At 45.7% G+C, this 22,337-nt stretch overlaps 1 protein-coding gene across 1 annotated transcript in view; it reads right to left on the bottom strand.

Moving 5' to 3' along the window:
- BRINP1 (BMP/retinoic acid inducible neural specific 1) overlaps window positions 1-22,337 on the bottom strand; it is a 91,930-nt gene that overhangs the window by 9,797 nt on the left and 59,796 nt on the right. Inside the window, exons 3-6 of the mRNA XM_009093503.4 lie at window positions 17,313-17,503; window positions 11,014-11,183; window positions 9,654-9,759; window positions 1,967-2,203 (exon numbers count right to left, since the gene is read on the bottom strand). Coding sequence (XP_009091751.1) covers window positions 1,967-2,203; window positions 9,654-9,759; window positions 11,014-11,183; window positions 17,313-17,503 — 704 coding nt within the window. The remainder of the gene's footprint in view (window positions 1-1,966; window positions 2,204-9,653; window positions 9,760-11,013; window positions 11,184-17,312; window positions 17,504-22,337) is intronic.

Here is a 22,337-nt window from a genome sequence, read left to right as displayed (position 1 = left end):
CTGGCAGGCACTGCCAGTAATCCTTCAAAACTTGTGTGGTACTGAGCTGGCAAAAGCTCCTGAAATCCACATTTCTGGTTTGCCCTGGTGTTGCCAGCCTGTTACCACAATATTCTCTGAAAAACCCCTTCACCAGGATTTTTTCTCCTGGCAAGATGAGAAGCCTCAGCTTCTCCATGTTTTGCTGCTCTGGAACGTGGCCTGGAGATTGTTTATGCAAACATGTGAATTGTTTTTAATTAATAACCAATCACAGCCAGCTGTGTCGGACTCTGAGGAGTCAGTCAGGAGCTTTCATTATCATTCTTGTTTAGTCTTTTGATGTATCCTTTCTCTTTCTTTAGTATAGTTTTGGTGTAGCATATAGAATAGAATAGAATAGAATAGAATAGAATAGAATAGAATAGAATAGAATAGAATAGAATAGAATAGAATAGAATAGAATAGAAATTGGAATAGAAATTGGAACAGAAAAATAGAATAGAATAGAATAGAATAGATAGAATAGAATAGAATAGAATAGAATAGAATAGAATAGAAATTGGAACAGAAAAGTAGAATAGATAGAATAGAATAGAATAGAATAGAATAGAATAGAATAGAATAGAATAGAATAGAATAGAATAGAATAGAATAGAATAGAATAGAATAGAATAGAATAGAATAGAATAGAATAATAAATCAGCCTTCTGAGAACATGGAGTCAATTTCTCTTCTCTCCCCTTGTCCTGGGGACCCTCACAACACCACACCCAGCCTATCCATGAACCCACAGAAACTCACAGAAAATATCTGACCTTGCTAGCTGGTGACCTGCTCCTGGAACTGCCCAGCCCTGTGGCTCCCCAGGCTACCTGGGGGGATCTGGTCAAGGTGGGCATTAGCCTCAGGCCATTAACTCCCACCCTGGCTGCTCTGGCACCAGGGTGACAGCATGAGTGGGACATGAGGACCTGTGCAGCAGCACAAACACCAGCAGGGGCCACGTGTTGAAGTATGAAGAAAATCCTCAACAGCCCTTTGGGGAAACATCACAGGCTACAGCATTTCAGTCTTTAAAGGGATTAAGGTGATATTCAGCATGAGAAAGAAAGAAAACTTATAAAGGATTTGTCTTGAATTGAGCTAGATGGTCCTTTTCTCAGTTTTATTCCTGACATGGAGATCTGGGCAGTTGTGACAACAATCATTGAAGAAAATGTGTCTGAAAGTGGCTGGTTAAGACAGAAAGATGAGAGTCGGCACAGGACAAGCTCCTGATGAAGTTCTGCTTGGTGCCTGTGTGGTTTCAGGGCAGGAAGGCCACTTGCTAAAGGAGAGAATTCACTGAAAGTGTTGCTCTTTCCTACCTCAAGGCCTCAGGAGTGTGTATCCTGTGAGTACAACACACCTACTACAGGTAAACTACTCCCACTACCATCACCAGCACAGAGCAAACTCTGCTGACACCCCCAGCCTCACCTGGGCAGAAAGTGGAAAAGAGAAATGTTCCCAACAGCAAACATTGTCCTGCAGGACAGAGGAGTCATTTTCCCTTCTCCCTGCCTCAGAGGAGGGGTCATCTGGCCTGTCTGCTCTTCTCCCTCTGAATTGCTTTCACCAAAGCAAAAGAAAACATTCAGGCAAATCTGAAAAGCAATTTCTGCATCATTCATATTGTGTAAGTTTCTCTGTAAAACTGTTAAAGAGAGATTTGGAGATGGTTTGGTATGAAAAATTTTAACCAAATTTTTTTATTTTACTTCCATGGAAAATATCGCTGTACACATAAATCCATGTGTGCTGTGTGTTCCTGTCTGTGTGTTTAATAGAGGAAAAAAGGGTAAGACTTTCAAGACTAAGCTCCTGAGTTTGGGTTCAAATCTTCCATTTTTTAGCCAAACTAGAGCATGATACTGGGGGGATAAAAGATTTTTACCAGGTTGCAACTTGCCACAAATTGAAAAAGCGAGTTTTGCTCAAATACCTGAATTCTCCAGATCTTTATAGGCTTCTGTCCAGGTCTTGGCCATGTTTGCCAGGGTGTACTCCATGATCTGGATGTCGGTGATGGGGCAGTTGCACTGCGGGAACTCCTCGGAGCACTGGCAGCCACACTGGCTGTCCCTGCAGATGTACTCGCCCTCCCCATTGCACATGATGTAACTCAAGGCAGACTGGACAAACTTCTCTTGTAAATACTGAGGGAAGATGATCTGGAGACCTGGAGAGAGAACAACAGGGTTGTTATGGGAGGAAAAATGAAGTAAATTAAAAAGTAATTTCTGGTATTTGTTTGTCTTTTCAAAACCTGTTTCGTTAACAGTTTGGGAAAGTTGTGGTGAAGAATTAAAAGCTGTTGTGAATAAGGAAGGTACAAATTGCATCCCTCCAGGGAAAGCAGTGATTTAGCTGAGAACAGAGCCCATCTCCTCTGCAGGAGAAGGGTGACAAGAAACTTCCCCTTCCCCTGCACCCTTTCATCCCATTCCCAGATCCCAGCACAGTACAAGGCCCTGAATGCAAAGCCTCCCTTATTCACCAGGTGTGGTGGTTTTTGTCTCCTGAAACCAAGTGCTAGTTCTGAAGCAATGAACATTTTGCTGCTTTGACCTGTTTTGAGAGATACTAAATGGGTTTGATTCCACAGAAAGAAGGGAAATACTAACAGAAAGGGAAAATGAGAAGGAACAGAAAGCAGAAGAATGGAAAATACCATGAGAGGGGATTTATAAAAGTCCCTTGCAGAGTAAAGTGCCCAACTCTCACAGCATAAATACAGGAGTTGGTACCTGAGCCTTCACAGCTTGCTCCCTGCTAGGAAGGCTACTTGCCAAATCCTATAAAAGTGCAAATGGATTTAGTGCTGATGATTTCAGTGTTGGTTGGCAGACTTACATTAGCAGGGAGATCTATCCCCTTGTCCCTTTCTGCATGGCAAGTGTTTGTGTATGCATCCATCTGTGCAGGCATCAGTGTAAGTGCCCCCTTGCTCAGGTACCAGAGGATGCAATAACACTCCAAGTGTTTGCCCTGTGCACAGTGTACGTGGTTTTCCATCCTGTCCTCCTCCAGACTCCCTGCAGATCTCCCTGAGGATTCCCAGCTGTTTGCTCCTACCTGGTCAGTGCTGCCTGTCAGCTCCTGTCAGTGTCTGTGGAGCATGAGGCAGGCGACAGTAACTCCAAGCCTTTCAGGGGACAATAACTCCAAGCCTTTCAGGGGATCTCTCAGGTTTCTGTGGTTGAGATAATCCCTGAGGTATTAGAAAGTCTTTTTTTTTTCCCAGCCCCACAACCGAAGAAGAAGTCGAGATTCCTCAGTTCTGCTTTTCAAGGTTGTTTATTTTTCCTTATCTATCACATTCTTTCTCTGATCTGCTGAGATCTGTCCAGGCACAGTCCCTGCCCTTGGGGGAGGTGTTATCTTTTTATACTACAAACTACATGTACTTTATTTACAATAATTTCCCAATACCCATCACCTGTGTTAGACAGTCTGTCTCTGCTCTAAACCAATCCAAAAGTGCCACCATCCCAGCAGAAGATGGAGGACAAGGAGAAGGAGAAAAGGGAAAGACACATCCAGATTCCTCCATCTTGCCTCTTGAACCCCCCATTCTAAATCCCCAAAATTCTACTTTTCCACCCTGTGACAAATTCACTGTCATTCTACTCAAACTCTTGTGGCTTGTAACTCCTCACCCAAAGTTGGGAATTGTTTCCATGGGCTAAAATCGAAGGCACAGGTGATTTTAACCCCATGCCAAGGACTCTGAGCTCTTTGCCAGGCTCTCGAATCACCCAGGGCAGCCAGAGGGATGTCCTGGGTCCTGGCAGGGACCCCCTTGGAAGAGGCCAGGGCTGGAGGGGCAGTGTGAGGAGCTGATGGCAACGCTGAGCTGCGCTGCAATGAAGGCACGCGGGTCAATCACCCATCTGTTTGTGCTTCTGCTGTGCTGCATCACCAGAGCCATGCCTGACAGCTCACTGGAGTGGAATGAAACTCAGACAATAATTCAGAGGATGAGAGCGTGCAGGAATAGCAAAAAGGGTTGTGACCCCTTTCAGGAGTGCAGGCCCATCTCTGATGGGTTGTGTTCACCTCAGACAAGAGAAAAACAGCAGGTGGTGACCCTGGGACCCCCATTACCCTTTTGCTTTTGGATCCCGAGGAGCACTTCAGCCTTAATGAGGTCCCTCTGGAAGAGCAGGTTTGGGGGCTCAGGAGGCTGTGGAAGGCACAGGGAGCCCTGTTTCCTCTGCCCCTGGCCTGGGTGAGCATGGTGCCTGGTGGCAGCAAGCTGCCCCTCTGCCTGGCCCCGTTGCAGAGGGGCAGCTTGCTGAGCATGGAGCAATGCTGGAGGGTGCTCCAACCCCATGAGCTTGGAGCACCCTCCAGCTGGGAATGTGTTTGTGACACTTGCACAAGGAAAGGTTCCCACCCTGGCATTCAGAGACACTTTCTGCATAGACCCTGCTGCCTTTTCTGCATTGCTCTTGGGGACTGGAAGGAACACACAAAGAGCTGACCAGGACAGCATCCCTGCAAACACCTCAAAACTGGCCTGCAGAGAACCATTATTTTGAGATCCCTTTGAGGTCTTTTTTGAGATGTGTCTCAACAAGAAGCTCAGATTTCTTCCTGCTGTCTTCAGGAAGTACTGAAGTTCAGCCTCTTCCAGGGATTGTAATTATAAGACAAGAGGGAGTGACTTTAAACTGAAAGAGAATAGATTTGACATTAGGAAGATTTTAGATTTGACATTAGGAAGAAATTCTCCCCTGTGAGGGTGCTGAGCCCCTAGCACAGGTTCCCAGAGCAGCTGTGGCTGCCTCTGGATCCCTGGCAGTGCCCAAGGCCAGGTTGGGCAGGGCTTGGAGCAACCTGGGACAGTGGGAGGTGTCCCTGCCCATGGCAGTGTGGTGGAAAGGGATGAGCTTTAAGGTCCCTTCCAATCCCATTCTGGAATTCTGTGATTTATCTGAAACAACCACTACAGAGGGATGGTCCCCTGTCAAATCCTCACACTGATTTTAGTGATGGCCCCACCTGCCAGGATCCCAAACTTTCCTTCAGGATGGAATGAAAGAGCAGTGCTGTTGGAGAACTGATCCACAAAGGGGACCAGAGAGCCTGAAGGCAGCTGCACTCACTGAGCTTTCAAGCTCACATGAGAGCAGAGCTGGACTTCTTGATGTGCACTGACTCTTCATTCATGGTCCAAGTCCCATGAACACATTTTCCACTCTGCTTCATGGAGGAGCAACCTGCTCTGGCTCTTTGAATATGATCAAATTACCTCAGGCTCTCAAGTTCTCCATAGTTTCTCTTTGAATTTGAACTTGGATAAAGCACAACAAGCTGTTTGGTTCCAGCTACAAATGATCCTGGCCTTGGAGATTTTAATTTATTTGTTTTTTTCTGGAGGGAATAGGGGTGAAAAAAGCAACTGAAGTTTCAAGGAAAGGACCTCCCATTGCAAGGGACATCCACATTGCCTTCCAGCAGATGCAGAAGTGTGAATACCCTGTAACCTCCAAAACACATCATGTTTTAACACTGCAGTGCTTCACATGGATCCTTGCTTTTTGCCCATAAAACTCATGGTTTCTGAAAAAAAATAACACTTCCAGAAAAACATCCTCTTGTAAGAAATAATATAATGTTTAAGGGGCAATCAGACCTTTGTACACTTAGCACCAACTCCACAAAACACTTTTCTAAAGACTTTATTTCATCAGAAAAGCAGTTTTGCCTGAAGCATTTGACAAGAAGCCCACACAGAGCTGTGTTTGCACAAGTGACACCCAAATCCAGCCACTCACTGGAGCACCAGTGTGCACACTCCAAACACAACCCCTGACTTTGAACAGGCTGCTGGGATTACAGGTGACTCACATCTTCCAGCCAGGAATTTCCTTGTGGAAGAAACCAGAAACTTCACAGCTGAAATTTCTGGTGCTCAACCAGAAATTTCACAGCTGAAATACAGCTGAGCCTATTTCCACAGAAGTATTTTATATATACACAAGTAAATATTCACAAATTCCTCATCATCCCCAGACAAGGGCATATCGATTTTTTTCTTATCAATTATATTTCTATCAATTTATTCATATGACTCTTTTTGCTTTAGTTCTGAGCATCTCTGTGATTGGATATCAGCAAGAGATTTCAGAAGCTCTGAGCCAGCAGCAGCACCTCACCCAGTCCTGGCATCCTCTCTTTCATGTGTAGCTCTATCCCATGCCCAGGGACTAAATATTGCTGGAATTCAGTGGGTTATGATTGTCAGTAAAGCACAGGAGCCATCAATCTTTTGAGACCACTGCTCTGGGTGCTTCTGTTGCTACCTGTAAAGCAGGAAAGCTGTAATCCCAAGGAATATAACAGCCCTATATCCCAACAGCTGCTCATATCCCAAGGAACATGAGCAGCTTGTGCTAGCAGGGAAAGCCTTGCTGCCAGCCACAACCCTAATAAAATATCCCAAATGCTGTGTTGTTCTCTAAGAAATTTATTTGTTTATTGAAAACATTCAAAAAACATATATGTGTGTGTATATATATATATGTATATATATATATATATATATATATATATATATATGTATTCAATATTTCACTGCTGTCTACTGATGAAACAACCTCAAGTCAGCAGCCAAGAGGGGCAAGCTGGTCTTAAAAACTGGGATTTTGGACCATTTCCATGGGGAGAATCCCTCAATCCAAGCCAGGGAGCACAAGGAATGGGCTCATCCCCAACAGCAGTCTCAGGAGCTGATAAGATGCACAAGGAAAGTTTGCTGCTGACTTGAATATCTTAGTTTTTTAGGCAATTGATCAGAGGAGGAATTCTGCCACTTTGTAAAGCATGAAGTTCCTCTTTAAAAATGAAGAGCAGCACAGATTTGGTATAGGTTTGTCTCAGATAACTACAGGCAGAATATGAAGTATCTGACAAGGGAACATGTCCTTAATTCACCCAGAAAAACTATTAGAGATAGATGTTTGGCTTTAGACTGTATATAAAAGGCTTCCTGCATTAAAAGAGGTAAATTTCCCCAGCTCTAAATTAGAGCTATTTGAAACATTTTCCACAGAAGAGTTCTCTGTTGAAAATGCAGTTCCATTGAAGCATTTTGCGAGAGCATGTTGACTCCAAAAGCACTTTTGACTTTCTAAATGTATTTTTTCATACTCCCTCATTTCACTGCAGTGAAAAGCTGAAATGTTTTGTGTTGCCATTACTGTTCTTTCCATCTTGGAAAAAGCTTTATTAGTAATTGTAATGTAAATTCTAATGTTATGCTATCATATATGCTATGCAGGCACATAATACATCTCTCTATGTAGTTATAGATGTATAATATATAAGGGTATTTACTCATATATAATATTAAATATTGAAATATAATATATTTAATACTATATAAGTATTGTATACAACATGCATTATGTATAGTATTATAATATGTGACCAAATTTGATGTAGCAAATGACCTGATATACAACATTTCCTGTTTGCTGTAGCACAGCTTAGAACAGCACAGGGGTCAATAACAGTATTGATACAACAGGACATGCCTCTGGAATTTGGAGTTCCTGAAATTCTTCAAAATGTTGGGTTTTTTAGTCAAATTTTCCAATTTCTGCCCAGGACACTGGTCCAGGGAACACAAATCCCCCTTTCCCAAGAGGTTGCTGTAGAGCTGCTGGCACCCTGCCCTGTATCACCACAGGGATCCTGCTCCAGGGAGTGCTGGGAGAAAGGGACACCTTCTGTGATAAACATTGTGTATATCTACCCCAGAGCATGTCATGCATGCTGGGCCCACAAGGATACTGGTTTATAAATTAGTGATTCTTTATTGCCTCAGTAACCACAAGCACAGCCCCAGACACCCTGCACCATCCTCCCCCAAAATCAACCTGCCCAAACCCTGCATGGGTTCATGGAATCATTCAGGTTGGAAAAGACCACCAGGATGACTGAGTCCAGCCTTTGGCTGATCACCACCTTGCCAACCAGACCAGGGCACTCAGTGCCACATTCCACCCACTGTGTCTCCTGAAAGGCACAGCTTTGAAGCCCCAAGTCCCAGGGCTGGGCAGCAGCAAATTCAGACAGAGAAATTCTCCCTGTCATGAAGAAGCTGCTCTTTTATTGAGCCAGGCTCAGAGCTGGAGTGACACAAAGGCAGGAACATGGATTTCTGTCAGCAGCTCATGCTCGGCTGCTAATCAGATCAGAGGAGACTTGGTCACGATCCATTACCTGCTGCAGCCCTGTGACTAATTTGTAATGAGGCCTCTCAGAGCAGAGGAAGGATCCTGGGTAATTATCCCAAGAACCACACTCCAGATTAGGTAGAAAACTCAGGTGGAGCTTTAAAGGTCACTTTGTTCTATTAGGAAGAGCTCCTGCCTTCCTCCCTTCCCTCTCTGTCTCCTTTGGCTTGGCTCCAGCCTCTCCCTGCCCTGGGTTCAGCCATGGAGCTCCATGAAACCCACGTGTGGTTGACCCCCAGTGTTCTCTGTCCACTCCCATCAGAGATCACAGCCTTGTCCCCTCTCTCTCCTAATTTCTCCCTTTTCCTCCACCTCCTTCCCCCTCCCTTGGTTTATCTCCTCTCTTGTAGGATCAGATAACCAATAGCAGTCGATTGATTTACCCACTTGTCTGCCTATAACCCGAGCTGCCTACTGATTTAGCTGTTTCCCCACTTATCTCATGTGTCATCCTTGGGTTTTCATTACCAGCAGCTATCATCACTGTGTAAAACCCTCTCAAACTGCTTATTGTTAATTAGGTAAGAACTAGAACTCAGTGATTTGGATAATCACTGCCATAGTGAAAACAACCTGCATATTATTTTTAAAGGCAAATAATAACAACAATAATATTATATCCACCACATTACTTGGTAAATGAAACCCAGTTTCTGTGAAACCAAAGATTAAAACAGCACTTGCCAAATTATACTCAAAGCGGAAGATGTAATGTAGCCCATTCATCTGAAAAATTAAAATTTGTGCAAGTACAAGGATTTGAGAAATAAAACCATCTGGGCAAATGAGCAATTAAATCCCACATTTCCTTGGTTTTTGTCAAAAACTTGGGAATAACCTTAATGAATTACATGCCCAGTGAATTTCCTCCTTCTACTGAAGTTGACTTCTTGCTAACCAGCATGTATTTATTTATTAATTCAGCCATGACCTCTATCTGTTGACTTTTGGACTAGCTCCCCATCTGGGACTGAAGCCATGGCTTCTAGCATCCAAATAAAACCTCTGTGACTTTTCCCAAAGATTATGGTCATTAGAGAGTCCTGAGAGCTGATCTGCAAACCTCTTACACAAATCAGCAGTTTGGGAGGGACGGAGAGACGTGGGCAGAATTCTCCTTCAGTACTGATGGAAGAGGTCACTTTTTTTTATGTTGGTGTGTGTATCATACACAGAAGTCCATCAAAATTCAGTGGCAGGGACAGACACTTCATTGGGGTCAGCCCTAGCTCTGCTCAGCTGAGCCTCGTGTGAAGCCACCAGAAGCTGCAGGGAACTTCCAGACACAGCAGAATCACAGCAAAGAAAAGAGGGGGAAAGGCTCAGGAAAAGCGCACTCCTCTCCCATTTCCACCCCCCTCCCTGGCCCCTGGGCCCTACCTTGCAGGTGGAGTTTGCTCTCAGTGCTTTGCAGAAGGACAGAACTCACAGAGTCCAGATTGTCGTAGCTGTTACAGCCCAGGGGGCCGGTCCGAGTTTCTGTTACCTGCAGAGGATGTAGAAAAGAGAGAATGTTCCCTTGGACTGCAGCACCACACCTTCCCTAGGCTTTTAAAATCTTTTAATTCAAGGACTCCTTGTCACCAGCTGATATAAGCCAAAAAACATCTTCCCTAGTTGGGAAAAAATTCCCCACCCTGCACAGACCCTGCTAATGTTTGGTGCAGTCACAAACTGAAAAATCAGAAGGAATTGTGGCTGCTTTCTTTAGGGGACCTCAGGTTATTCTGGGCTGGGCAATGGGATCCTTCAGATTGATGTTTCTCACAGAGGATCTCCACTGGAGAGCATCAGAAGCCTGTAGAGGAATTATTCCCTGGCTTCTCTTATTGGAAAGCAAGAAACAGAGATGGATTGCCAACCCACAGTGGTGCCTGGTGCTCCCACAACAGATGTGAACAGCAGCCCTGTGCTGAGGATGGATGGAGGCACAGATGACCTGCAATGCTGCTGCTGTTGGTTTCCTGCCCTTCTGGAATTCACCACGGGTGATTATCTGCTGTCACTGTTCCAATATCTCAATACAATTTCCCATCCAGAAGGGAACAGCCTCAGCCATGAGACAGCACAGAACAATAACGAGAGCTGAAACCTTTCAGAAATGGCTAACAATGACGACTCCATCCACATCACCTTCCCTGGAGTGAACTCAGCAACAATAAAATCCCTGCCCAGTGTAGGATGATTGCTTTCAGAGAAGGCAGCCTTTGCAGAGCCATTTTCCCTGTTTTGTATTCTCGGAGCAGCTTCCCTTCCTTCCTGCTGCAACCCCCAAGCTGTCTCTCAGTCCGTTTCATTCCAGAAGCCTCAGTAATGCCACACTGAGTTTTTCACCATTTCTTGTAGCAAATTCAGCTGAGAGATGTTTTGCAGCCTTACAGCCCCAGGAGACAAACACTCCTAGGAGGCACAGGGTTGTTCATTTCACAGACCCGCCTTTCCCTTCCAACCTCCATCACTGATCTGGGGCCTCTGCTCCTCTCTCCCTTCCAGAAGTCACTGTCACCCTTAGTGAAAGTCTCCTGTCCTACACAACCACCTGAATGCCCACCTCTTTCCAGACATTAGTGACCCTGGGGAAATCAATTCTTCAATTGAACAAGAGAAAACCTAACCCTGGGAACAAAAGAACTTGTGCTCAGAGAAGACATCGGACTTGGCAAAGCCCTGCCCCAAATCCCTAGAGAATCCATACAAGGCAGAAAATCCTTTTTCCTCTTCCTAAGGCAGGATGTGGTACCTTGATTGCTCCGGTAGAGATCTGGATCTCATGGAGTCTCCTCATGGTGCCATCACGATCTACAAAGTAGGAGGAGGCGAGCTGGTGCAAAGCTTCAACGCTCTGGGTGGCGTTTCCTGACTTTCTGTCGAGGCGGCTTTTGTCCATGTACATGGTCAAGGCCTCCTCTCCTGCAGCAGAGAGAAAAGGAGATTTCAGGCTGCCAGGCAGGGCCACCTTAACAGGAGCAAATGGAGTCATCTACTGCACCTAAAGAAAGAAAAGTCCCACACCTAGAGCACTCTTGGAGGAATCCACCCTTCCTCACCAGCACCAGCACCCCAGGGGGACGCACAGAAGCCTCCTCCTCTATTCAGACAGCAAGGCCAAGTCCAGCAGACAAGTAAAGCAGCTCCACTGAATTGAGTAGACAACGTTTTGGACATTTTTTAGCCAGCAGAGCTTTGCCACAAAGGATTCAGCCCATCTGTTCCACCTGAGGCATGTTCTCTCTGTAGGCAGTGCCTCTAGAATGATGCACACCTGAGAGGAGATCTCACTTTGTGCAAGTGTCTGTCTGGCCTGACTCCTAGAAGGGATGGATGATGACTGCAAGCAGAACACAGTGTGCAGTGGACAAACAAATGGCACTTGGGCCTCTTCAGCTCCCAGTGGCCTTGCAAAAGGGGATGGGAAAGGGGATGAGTTAAGAGAATTAATCAGAGGAAAGAGCAAATAGGAAAGTTAATTTGAACTAACCACCTTTGCTGCCTTCTTTCCTCTCCTAGAGACTCATCCAGGAAATATAAATAGAGTGAAAATACCATACAAGATAAAGGACAAAAGCAGGTGATTTTGAAATGGAGACCACAGAGAATCTGGGAGAGAAGCAGTTAAGAACTGATAAACATCAGCAGAGACCCGAGTGTAACAAAACATGTCTGAAAAGGACGTGCAGCTGAGAAGGACTATTTACCTCATAATTCAATTTGTGCTGGGTGAGACACATTAAAATCCAGTCCATTCTTAACAAAAGGCTGGCATTGTGAGAGGCCTTAAAAGGTGGAATGCCATCCTGCATCCTTAACACGTGAAACTTGGATTTTAATAAATGAAGGGAAGACACAACTAGAGGAGGAATGTGCCATTTCTACATAACTCTCTTAATGAGAAGAATGGTGCTTGTTCTGATTTGATAGATGAACCACTGATGAATACACTGCCTCTGGCAGTGATAGCATGGTCCAAAAAATATGTACCACTGCTTTCAAGGCCAAAAAATATTTCACTTTTCATCATCTTTGCATAATTTTTTTAAGAGAGCAAGGACTTACTTTTCTTTAAAATTCTTACTAGCTAAAACAATTTGATACATCCAAACGATTTCTTTTATTGCATATATGAAAAAAATAACCCAAAATCCCAGTAAACCCTCCCCCTCACTTTCCCTGGAAATTTTCCAGCTTTTATCTGAAAGCCAAATGCCTGAAAACAAACCAAAAATATTCTGGCTGAAAATCAAAATATTTTTATTAGGTTTCAGTTTTTCAAGCAATAGTTGGGTTGAGTATTCAGCCTTTGGCTTTAAGATGAAAAATTCGCTATTTTTTATTTTGTGGAAAGAAGGTACTTTTCATCAAAAGAATTGATCAGTTGAAATCTTTTAATTAGGTTTGCAGGACCTAAGTGGAGAAGTTAGGTATGTAAAACTTTGTCTTTAATATTTTGTTTAAAATAACAGACTAGCCTTCCACTGCTATCAAAGCTGTGGTAGTAACAATGTCATCATTGTTACCTCTCACAAAAGCACTTTCCCTGGAAAATGACCAGTTTTGGTTTCCTTTATCACCATTACCATTTTTACATGCTGAGCTTGTGAGGGGACCTTGGCAGGGATCAGGCTCTGTCCACCCAAACCAAGTCAATCCATCTTCCAGAGGATTTAACCCCTGCATCTAATGAGACACAGCAGGTGAATACAGCAAACAGCCAGCAAGGCACAGGGGATAAATAAAATGTCTGTGATGAGTGTGAGCAGCAGTGGTCACTGCACTGACCACTCAATGCATTTTTGAGTTTCATCTCTTGGTGTTTTTCAGGGGGATTTGAAGGAACTTTGTCATTTTTATGAATCAACTCCTTTGAAAGGCTGGATCAGTGGGAAAGTGTATTTTGAGCCAGAAGTTTCTGGATCTCTCGTGTAACAGAAGCATTTAACTGCAAGGAGATGCAGCAGAGGGAAATGAGAAATTATGTTTTGCCACCATTTTGTGAGGCTGTGGCAGGAGAAGGAAGATCTGGGATAATTTTCCCCTTAGCTGTGAGGCACAGCCACCAACTCTTCATCAATTACACCAATAACTGGAAAAAAAAAAAAAAAACAAAAACCCAAACAACTTTCCTGGAAAAAAATCCTGCCTCATATTACCAGCCAAAGCATAAAAATCAGGGCTTTTTCATTCCAGCCTGGCTCCTTCTCACTAGAGGAATGCTGAGGCTGGAATCCTTGGCCAGAGGGCAGGCAGGAAGCCTGGGTGGAATCCCATCAGGCAGCAGCACTGCTGTCAGATCTCCTCTTGGATTTGGTCCCTTCACAACACAAACCAGGCACTGAGAAACTCAGCAGAGAGGAAAAATCTCTGCTCTGGGGCAGTGGGGATCAGTGATTTCCCCACAGAAGGTGTCTTTTTTTTTCCTCCAAAGGAAGAAAACAGAGAAGGCCGTGAGTGATGATGCTTTTTCTGAAGGAGCAGGGCTGTCCCTAGGGTTGAGGGGTGCTGAGCAGGGACACTGCTGCTGGAAACCTGTTTTGTGTAGCTCTGTGCAGAGCTGGAAAAGCACAGCATCCCCATGGAGGGGTCACATGGGAAAGCAACTCTTGGATCAAGAGAGGTTAACAGAATTTTCCTGCATTATTAAGTCTTAATTTCTCCTTTAATTAAGTGAATGATGTGTTCAAAGTTGTTTTTCCTTGAGGGATTTTCCTGAAAATTGGCTCTCAGCTCCGTGTGCTCCATCCCAGAGCATGGATGCCCTCCAAGTGACCCTTCACCAGTGCCTTTGTCAGAAGCAGGCTGGAGCAGAGCTGGGTTTTCACTGGCTGCTCTGCAGGCTGAAGGGCACCAGAGCTGTTCCTCCTGTGGCCAGGTGTGAAAACTGCAGCGTTCTGGTGCTGCTCGTGTCCCACCCTCCCGGGGGTTTCAAAGCCAAACAATTCCCTGCGTGCTTGTCACTCCCTGCCACCTCCTCAACACCAGGCTGAGCTACAAACAGCCACAACCCAGCCTGGAGCTCTGCTGGGGACACACCAGAGCCAGGATGGGGCTGCTTTTATATCCCAGAGCTCTTGTCCAGCCCCCAGACTGTGATTAGAGCGTGTCCTCCCTGCATAATGCATGCCCAGCTCCAGCTGCATCCTCCCTGGGACTGCCATTGCCAAGATAAATCCTCTTTTCCTCCCCACCACTGCTCACCGTGCTCAGGGCTGGTGGGGGGTTTGGTGCTCCCCTCCAACACCAGTTCTCATGACAAGCCTCTGCATATTTAAAGTTGTTGTGTTGTAAAATCAGGGGAAGAAACAAGCCCCTGTGAATAATTTACAGCCTCAGCCAGGCAAAATTAAAAATATATTTTACCATCAAAGGTCTTTCTTATTTTGAATTTTCATGGATGTGAGTGGCAAGAAAAAGAGGAATGTCAATGGGAAAAAAGTAAACCAGCAAAAGAAAAAAAAATTAGAAATCTCTACTTGGCTGTCTTGGGCTCTGTAAAACATGGTCTTGAAAAGTGACCAATAAAAAGCAGTTTATCTTTACCCAGACTTCATTAAGGCCTGAAGAAAGCAGTCACTTGTGCTCTTCAATGCTTGGAAACCTCCTTCCTCTCACATTTCTTGCTGGTGGAATGGACTTGTCTGGGTGCCTGGACTGGAAGAGCAGCTCAAGGATCTTTAAAGGGCATCACCACACCAGAGGCCATTGGACTTCAGGGGAACTGTGCCAGTTTACCTACCCACTAATTTGTGCATGAATCATGCACACACACCTAATCTCATCCCAGTGTCTGCAGAATGCTCTGGGAACAGACAGATGGCCAGAAATTCCTCAAAGTTCACTGCAAACGCAGCAATGTGGCAAGGCTGGAGGTGAGGTACGTTAGAAGAAGCAACAAGAAGAAATTTTGAAGTAAAATTGACCCTTTACCACTGCAGAATCCTCCTCACAGATAGTTGTTCTTGGTAGAAAAGCATTTAAATGAAAGAAAGGCACACCCCAAAGGGGGAAAAGAACCATGAAAATAATACAGAGTGGGAAAAAAGAACCAGGAGTAAACATCAATAGGAGCTGCTGATTTTCACCCCTCCAGTGTTCAACAGTAGCTACTCAAAATGTTCCTGCAGCAGCACCAGCAGCGCCTGCCCAGGAGTTCATGGCCCTACAGGGCTCTCTCTGATGTCATCCCTGACACATTCTGTGCACACACAGACCTCTCTGCAGCCCTTGCATACACATTTTGAATTTTACTGAACTGCTGTTTTTCCAGAAGTCTGCTCCATGTTAATTCATTCAGCCTCCTGGCCATCTCTTCCCCTCTGTTCACGCTCCCTGCCCAACTCCTTGAACTCCCTTTTCCTGGAGCTCTTTAAAATTCCTCCAGTTCCAGCAAGAAAGGATGTTTTTCCCCCTCTGCATTTGTTTTCATCCTGTGAAAAAGAGGGGTGAGGGCAGTGGTGCAGGGCTGGCAGGACAGTCCCCCCAGCTGAGGGACGTGTTTCTCCTGACACACAGGGTCAGAGCAGCACAGGGGCACAACTCCCCCCTGACACTCTGAATTCATTTGCAAAGGCTCTCTGGGGACACAGGTGGGCTTTGGGAGGGGGAGCTGCAGCCTGGCCTGTGTCCCCTCTGCTGTCAGAGTCACAGGGTGGTTCAGACTGGAAAGGACCATGGTGGGGTATGTGGTTCAGCCTCCCTGCCCTGCAGGTCATCCCAGAGCACTGGCACAGGACTGCACCCAGCTGGTTCTGGAATAACTTCTGTGAGGAGACTCCACACCCTCTCTGGGCAATTTGTACCAATGCTCCCAAGAAATTCTTCATCACGTTCAGCTAGAACCTCCAGGGCAAGAGTTTCTGCCTGTTCCTCTTGTCCTTGTTGCTGGCACCACCAAGAAGAGCCTGATCCATGCTCAAGGCACCCCCCTTCAGATAATTATACTCATTAATGAGGTCTCCTCTCAGTCATCTCTTCTGGAGACTGAACAGCCCCATCTCCCTCAGCTTTTCCTCACAACAGATGCCTGTTGCCCTGGTTTTCTTAAGTTCTTCTAAGCCTTTTGATGTTTGCATTTTTGTAATGAACTTTCTCACGCATTTCATGTAAATAATTGATTGTTTTGCATTCTTTTCTGGAGGAGAAATTTGATGGACACTGTTGGTTTGTCCAGTGTCATTGGAGAGGTGGCACTGTCACCCTCCAATCCACTGTCACTTTTGGAAATCTATAAATGTTGGAGTCAGAAATTAAACTTCTCTCTTTTTTTACCTTGGAGAGTCCAGCATGCACATCATTTTATTTTGTGTCCCAGAGTGACAAATGCCCTGCTCCCCTCACCACTGCCACAGCCCCTGCTGTGCCAAACTGGACACACTTCCAGCACTGCCCAGTGCCTTCCCCACCCTGTTGTGTTGTGATTCCAGAGTTACCCCAGAACCTCAGATCCCTCCCTGATAATTCCCTGCCAGGTGTGTCAGTCACCTCCCCTTTCCCTTCTCCTCCCAGCACTGTCTGTCAGTCCTGGCATTCCAGAAGGGCGTCAGTGATTGGCAGATCCAAAGGATGCCCTCTACCCCCAGGGGCACTGGGCCATCCTGGTGTCCTTTGTCCCTTGAGACCTCCCCTCCTGTCTCTGGCTGGTGGCTCCCTGTCCCTGCCCTGCCCCTCTCCCCGGTGTTAAAAGGAGCAGCACCCACGGGGTCAGGAGTTCTGCTGGAGCTGGGGCTGGGTTCAGAGGCTGTGGGCCAGAACAAAGCTCTGGATCCAAACCCTCCATCAGAACCAACTCCTTCCCTTCCCCATCACCTTAGAGCTTCTCCTCCAGAGGTAAAACCGAGCTCCTGCACACCTGGACTCGTCCCCACGTGCCCAGCAGCAGCACCCAGCCAGCCATAAGCATCTCTGGGGTGAAACACCACAGTGCCACTGCTTGGTTCAGCAGCAAGGGCCAGACAAGCTCAGGCCTGTCCCGTCTGGCTGCATTGGTAAATATTGCAATGCCACCCCCCAGAGCCAGCCCAGGTGCCAGGGCCAGGTGCCACCTACCTCCCAGGGTGGCAGAGATGAGGAGGTGGGTGCCGTACTTTTTGATGATGGTGTCAATGAACTGCTGCGTGGTGGGTCTCCTGCCCAGCAGGCGGATGCTCCTCTGGAACTCGGGCATCAGGGGCAGCGGGTTGTGGAGCAGGTCCCTCCTCTCGATGGCTGTGTTCCTCACCTTCCAACGGGCAAACTCCCTGTGCCACAACACAGCAACACAACAGGGGTGAGGCTCCCAGTCTGGAGGGGCAGGGAGAGTCCCCGGGGGTAGGGGAGGAGGATGGAGAAGGGGCCAGTCCTGTTGGACACCCCCATGTGGATACACACATGAGGTCACAAGGCTGGACAGAGGGGAAGGGGAGGAGAAGAGGAAAAGTGAGACATTACTGCACAATAACCATAAACTACAAGGATCAGGCTGGTGAGGAGGTGCCCTTGGAGTTATCAGAGGGGTCTGTCAGAGAGCTGGACTGCCCTAAAATAAAAGCAGCCTGGTCTTTCCACCCTCCCACACTTTGGGGTCTTTCACTTCTCCATAAAGCAGCAAATTCTGGTCTCTGCCAGCAAACAGTCTCAACCACAGATCTAGCCCAAACTGATCATTGTTATATCTCTAATGCCCACAAGCCTTCCTAGCACCCTTTTGCAAAGCAAAGCTAAGTAAAATACATTTTCTCCAAACATCTTCACCTTTCAGCACCATGAGTATGGCAAAAGAGCATTTTGGAAAGCAGGTTTTGAGATAAACAATGTAAAAGGATAGATTCAGATATAAGCAGAGTCCAGGATGAAAGTGGAGGTTTTGTTCATGTTTTAGGAAAAAAAAAAAAAAACCAAAGTGGTTCTGAAATCCATGCTTTAAACTGAGAGCAACTTGGAAAAAAATGAAGTTAATGTTTGCAAAAGCAGTTCTTTATTGCAGGTATCCATTTTGAAACAGCACAGAGGGAAATGTCTAGAGAAAAGCTTGCACACCTGCATTCTAAAAATCAGGCCTCTGAAACATCACCAGCTGAGCACCTGAAAAATGAGAAACCTATTAATGTCTTTCAAAAAATGTTCAGCAAAGTTTTCCTTAAAGGAGAGGATGTTATTTATACCCATTCTCCTACAATGCACCTGCTCTATCTTAAGCTATCTCCCAGACCATCAGCTCACAGGCTTCTCTGTCACTTTTCATCCACCTATTCCTGTAACTTGGGCTTAAGACAAATATTTTATTTAGATTATAGGTGTTGTGGTTAAATCCCAGCTGGCAGCTCAGCCCCACACAGCCACTCCCTCCTCCTAGAGAGGAGGAGAGTCAGAAGGGTGAAAGTGAGAGAACTCAGTGAGATCAACAGTTTAGCAGATAAAGCAAAAACTGCACAGGCAAGCAAAGCAAAACAAGGAGTTCATTCCCCACTTCCCATCACAGTCTGGAGTTCAGCCATCTCCAGGGCTCCATCAGAGTCACAAACTGCACATCTCCCTTTCGTCCTCAGCCCCACAAGCTGAGCATGAAGTCCCGTGGTGTGGGATATCCCTGGGGTCAGCTGTCCAGGCTTTGTCCCCCCACAGCTCTTTGTGCATCCCAACCCCATCACTGGTGGGGTGGCACGAGAGGCAGCAGAGCCCTGACCTGTGTAAACTCTGCTCAGCAGCACATCCTGTGCTATCAGCACTGTTTCCAGCAAAATCCAAAGCACAGCCCCATACCAGCCTCTATGGAAAAAAACAATTAACATTATCCCAGTGTTACAGAAGAAATTTAATAACAGTGTTCTCTGGGAATAATCTTGTTTAGCATTAGTGTGGCTCAGCAGTAGCAGCTAAAACAGAGGAAGTTTTTATGTGCAAGAGCTGACCAAGAGTAAACTTCTTGGAGAAAATTAGCTCTGCTAACGAGGAATGAGCTGAATTCAGCAGAAACAAGTGGAATGAAGATAAGGACCAAGGAGACTCTTCCCAGAAAATGAAGTCACTTCAGACAAAGGCCAGCCCCAGTAAAAAAAATAGGAAGTTAAGGGACCACTGGTCAGAATAAAGGATTTGGGGTTGGATTTGAGGATTGGGTGATTAGATGGCACAGCATAATTCTGAGGCATGAACTGGGACAGGGGTCCTCTCTGCAGATCACACTGTAACCCAGCAAAGACTAACTGGAAACCTTCAGCAGACTTGGCACTCCCAGCAGGACCCTGGCTTAAAATCTGTCCCTGTGGCTGGTGTGAACAATCCATAACAACCAGGAATGGCACACCCTGGCCCTGAGGGTCCTCCCAGCACACCCCCCCTACCTGGCTGGCAGAGACCCTGACACACAGGCACATTCAGAGACTCAGCTGCAAAGCCAGGATCACAAACCAGGTTTTTTTCTGCCCAGGTTGATTCTATACTCAGTCCACTCTGCGTGTGTTAGGTTATTTGACTTAATGTAATTATGCAGGTATTTATTTTGATTGTGCCCCTTCACAACACTCCATGCTGGCTGACAGCAGTTACATTCATCAAAATAGCAAAGTGCCAGCTATTTACTTCAAAATATCTCCTTACACCTGAGCTAATGCCCCCTCTGTAGTTCCTTGCTTTCACAAGCCAAGTGAAAATGCCAAAACAAAACACACCTCCTACTACATTACAAGAGTCATTAGTGTCAAACCTTGCAATCTGAAGAAACATCCATCCTTCCTAGAAAAACCTCAGTCAAAAGGCAAAAAACCCCTCCATACAACTGGTTCTTAACACAAAGAGTGATTGAAACAGATCATTGGCTCCCAAGTTGTCTGCAGATAACAAATACATCACTTTTGTGGAGCAGGGGGTGTTCTCTGCTGTCCCAGAATTGTGTAAAAGTTGATTTTAATGATAGACAAAACTTTGAAAGTAAAGACAAATAAAAACTTTAATGATAGACAAAACTTTAAAAGTAAAGACAAAACTTTAAAAGTAAAGACAAATAAAAACTTTAATGATAGACAAAACTTTAAAAGTAAAGACAAAACTTTAAAAGTAAAGACAAATAGTTTTTCTCTGACACCACAGAGAGGTTTCTCCCATCACCCCAGATTAGAGTTCCAATCCCAGACCTTGCTCCAGAAGGAAATCCCCTCTGAGGAAGGAATGGTCCCTTCAGCAGTTGCACTGCACAGGAAGAGGCAGAGCTGGATGCTCAAAGACAGGCAAGGATTTATGATAAATAGACACACCCATGTTCCATCAGAGAGATCACAACTAGCAAGCATAGGAAGAATGCCATCTCTGCCTCCTCTCCAAAGAGACAATTATTGCTTCCTGTAAAACTCGAGCACACATTCATGTTCCTGCTTCCTGCAGTGTCCATAAAGCCAGGAGGGACCAGAGCACCCCAGAGCCAGCACGTTCTCAGAAAGGGCTGAGGGAATGCTCCCTGTTCCCAGCAAAGTGCAGAGAGTTTGGTTTTGCTGCTTTGCAATCGATCACTCAGCAGCAAAGAGCTGAAATGTGCAGCTGGTCAGGTATTGATCCCTATTCTCCTTCAGGGAAGCTGTGACTGCCCCTGGATCCCTGGAGGTGTCCATGGACAGGGCTTGGAGCAGCCTGGGACAGTGGGAGGTGTCCCTGTCACCCAGGGGGTGGAGTGGGGTGGTCTTTAAGGTCCCTTCTGACTCAAACCACTCCAGGATTCCACGGTCTGTCAGCACCCAGAGCCTGGGAGTGTCTCCATTCAGGGTGTGGAGATGGACAAGGCAAACTGGGAAGGGCTGGGCAATGAAGGCAGGAAAGGAGAATGACATTTGGATAAAAAACGTGTCCAAAGGAAAAGTGGGTTCATTTTTTACATCAGGTCCAACATCACCCTTTGACACCGCTGGCAGGAGGCAAAAGGAGGAGTTTAAAAGAAATCACTGCCACATCTCCAGCCTTTCCTGCTGCCAAGGGACAACCCCAGTCCCCACTCATGCAGTAGATGAGCCCTGAGCAGAATCCACCTCCCTCTCAGTGAGGGAGACTTTTCCACCCAATTGTTATGGATGCCATCCCTGCCCAGGGCTTCCTGCTCCCAGGGCACTTCAGCAGGTGAAAGCCCAGTTCTGCTCTGCTCTCCCTGTGCTTGGATGTGTGGCTTTCCCAGCTGACAAGAAAAGCTGAGCAAATATGTTATGATGAATAATTGATGCAACTAAGTTAGATGTTTATCTTCTGCTCATAGAATATCCATGAGCCAGTTGCAGTTCCCTCTAAGTTATGCATTATTTGAATTTACTTAGTGACATTTTTCAAGCTTTTTTATAGGTTTTACATAGCATGTGGCTGTTTTATTTCTTTGTGTGCTGTTGATTCATTGGGATTGGAAACAAAGGAAGGGAACACCAGTGGGGTCATCTGCTCCAACCTCAACAGTCAAACAAATGATATGGCCTGCTTAAATTTCCTTTTTAATGTCCAAAAAATACATTTTAAAGTTGGCTCACTGAATTCCAATATTTTACATGGAAAGCAAACTTCTAATTCCAGCAATCTTCCATGCAACCTACAGAACCCTCTGCTGCAAGATGCACCTGAGGCCAAGATTATGGTACAGTTTTGGGAAATAGACTTAACATTAATAGATATGGCTACTGAAATAATTTAGATTGTTGAGGTCATAAAAAAATTATATTTGCAGGGAACAGCATAGATCTTGCCTTAGGGAATGTTCCAGCCTGAAACTCCTGAAGTCTCTGAAGAAACACCTCCAAGAACAGGTTTTCTATTAGCTTTCAACTCTAGATTTAATTGCATTTTCTGCAGAAGCAGAAAATCAACCAAAATGAATTCAGAGTGCTGGGTTAGGTAAGCAAGACTCTTGTCTGTTTGTCACCACTGAAACCTTCCTCTTGTGCCTCTTGGGAGGATTTACCAAGGCCTTGCATTTGTGGATAATGGGTGCAAAAGGCACTGGAACCTTTCCCACAAAACCATCCTGGGCTGCCTTTCACTCTTTACTTCTCTGAGCCACCTGAGGCACCACAGGCTCTGTGCCACCACCTGGGAGACACACCTGAGGCCTCCACAGCTCCTGAGGCATTT

The sequence above is a fragment of the Serinus canaria genome, chromosome 17, assembly GCF_022539315.1.
Source record: "Serinus canaria isolate serCan28SL12 chromosome 17, serCan2020, whole genome shotgun sequence".
NCBI classification, from domain to species: Eukaryota; Metazoa; Chordata; class Aves; order Passeriformes; family Fringillidae; genus Serinus; species Serinus canaria.
The sequence above is the reverse complement of the archived record's forward strand: the minus strand, read 5'-3'. Positions and strand labels throughout refer to the sequence as shown.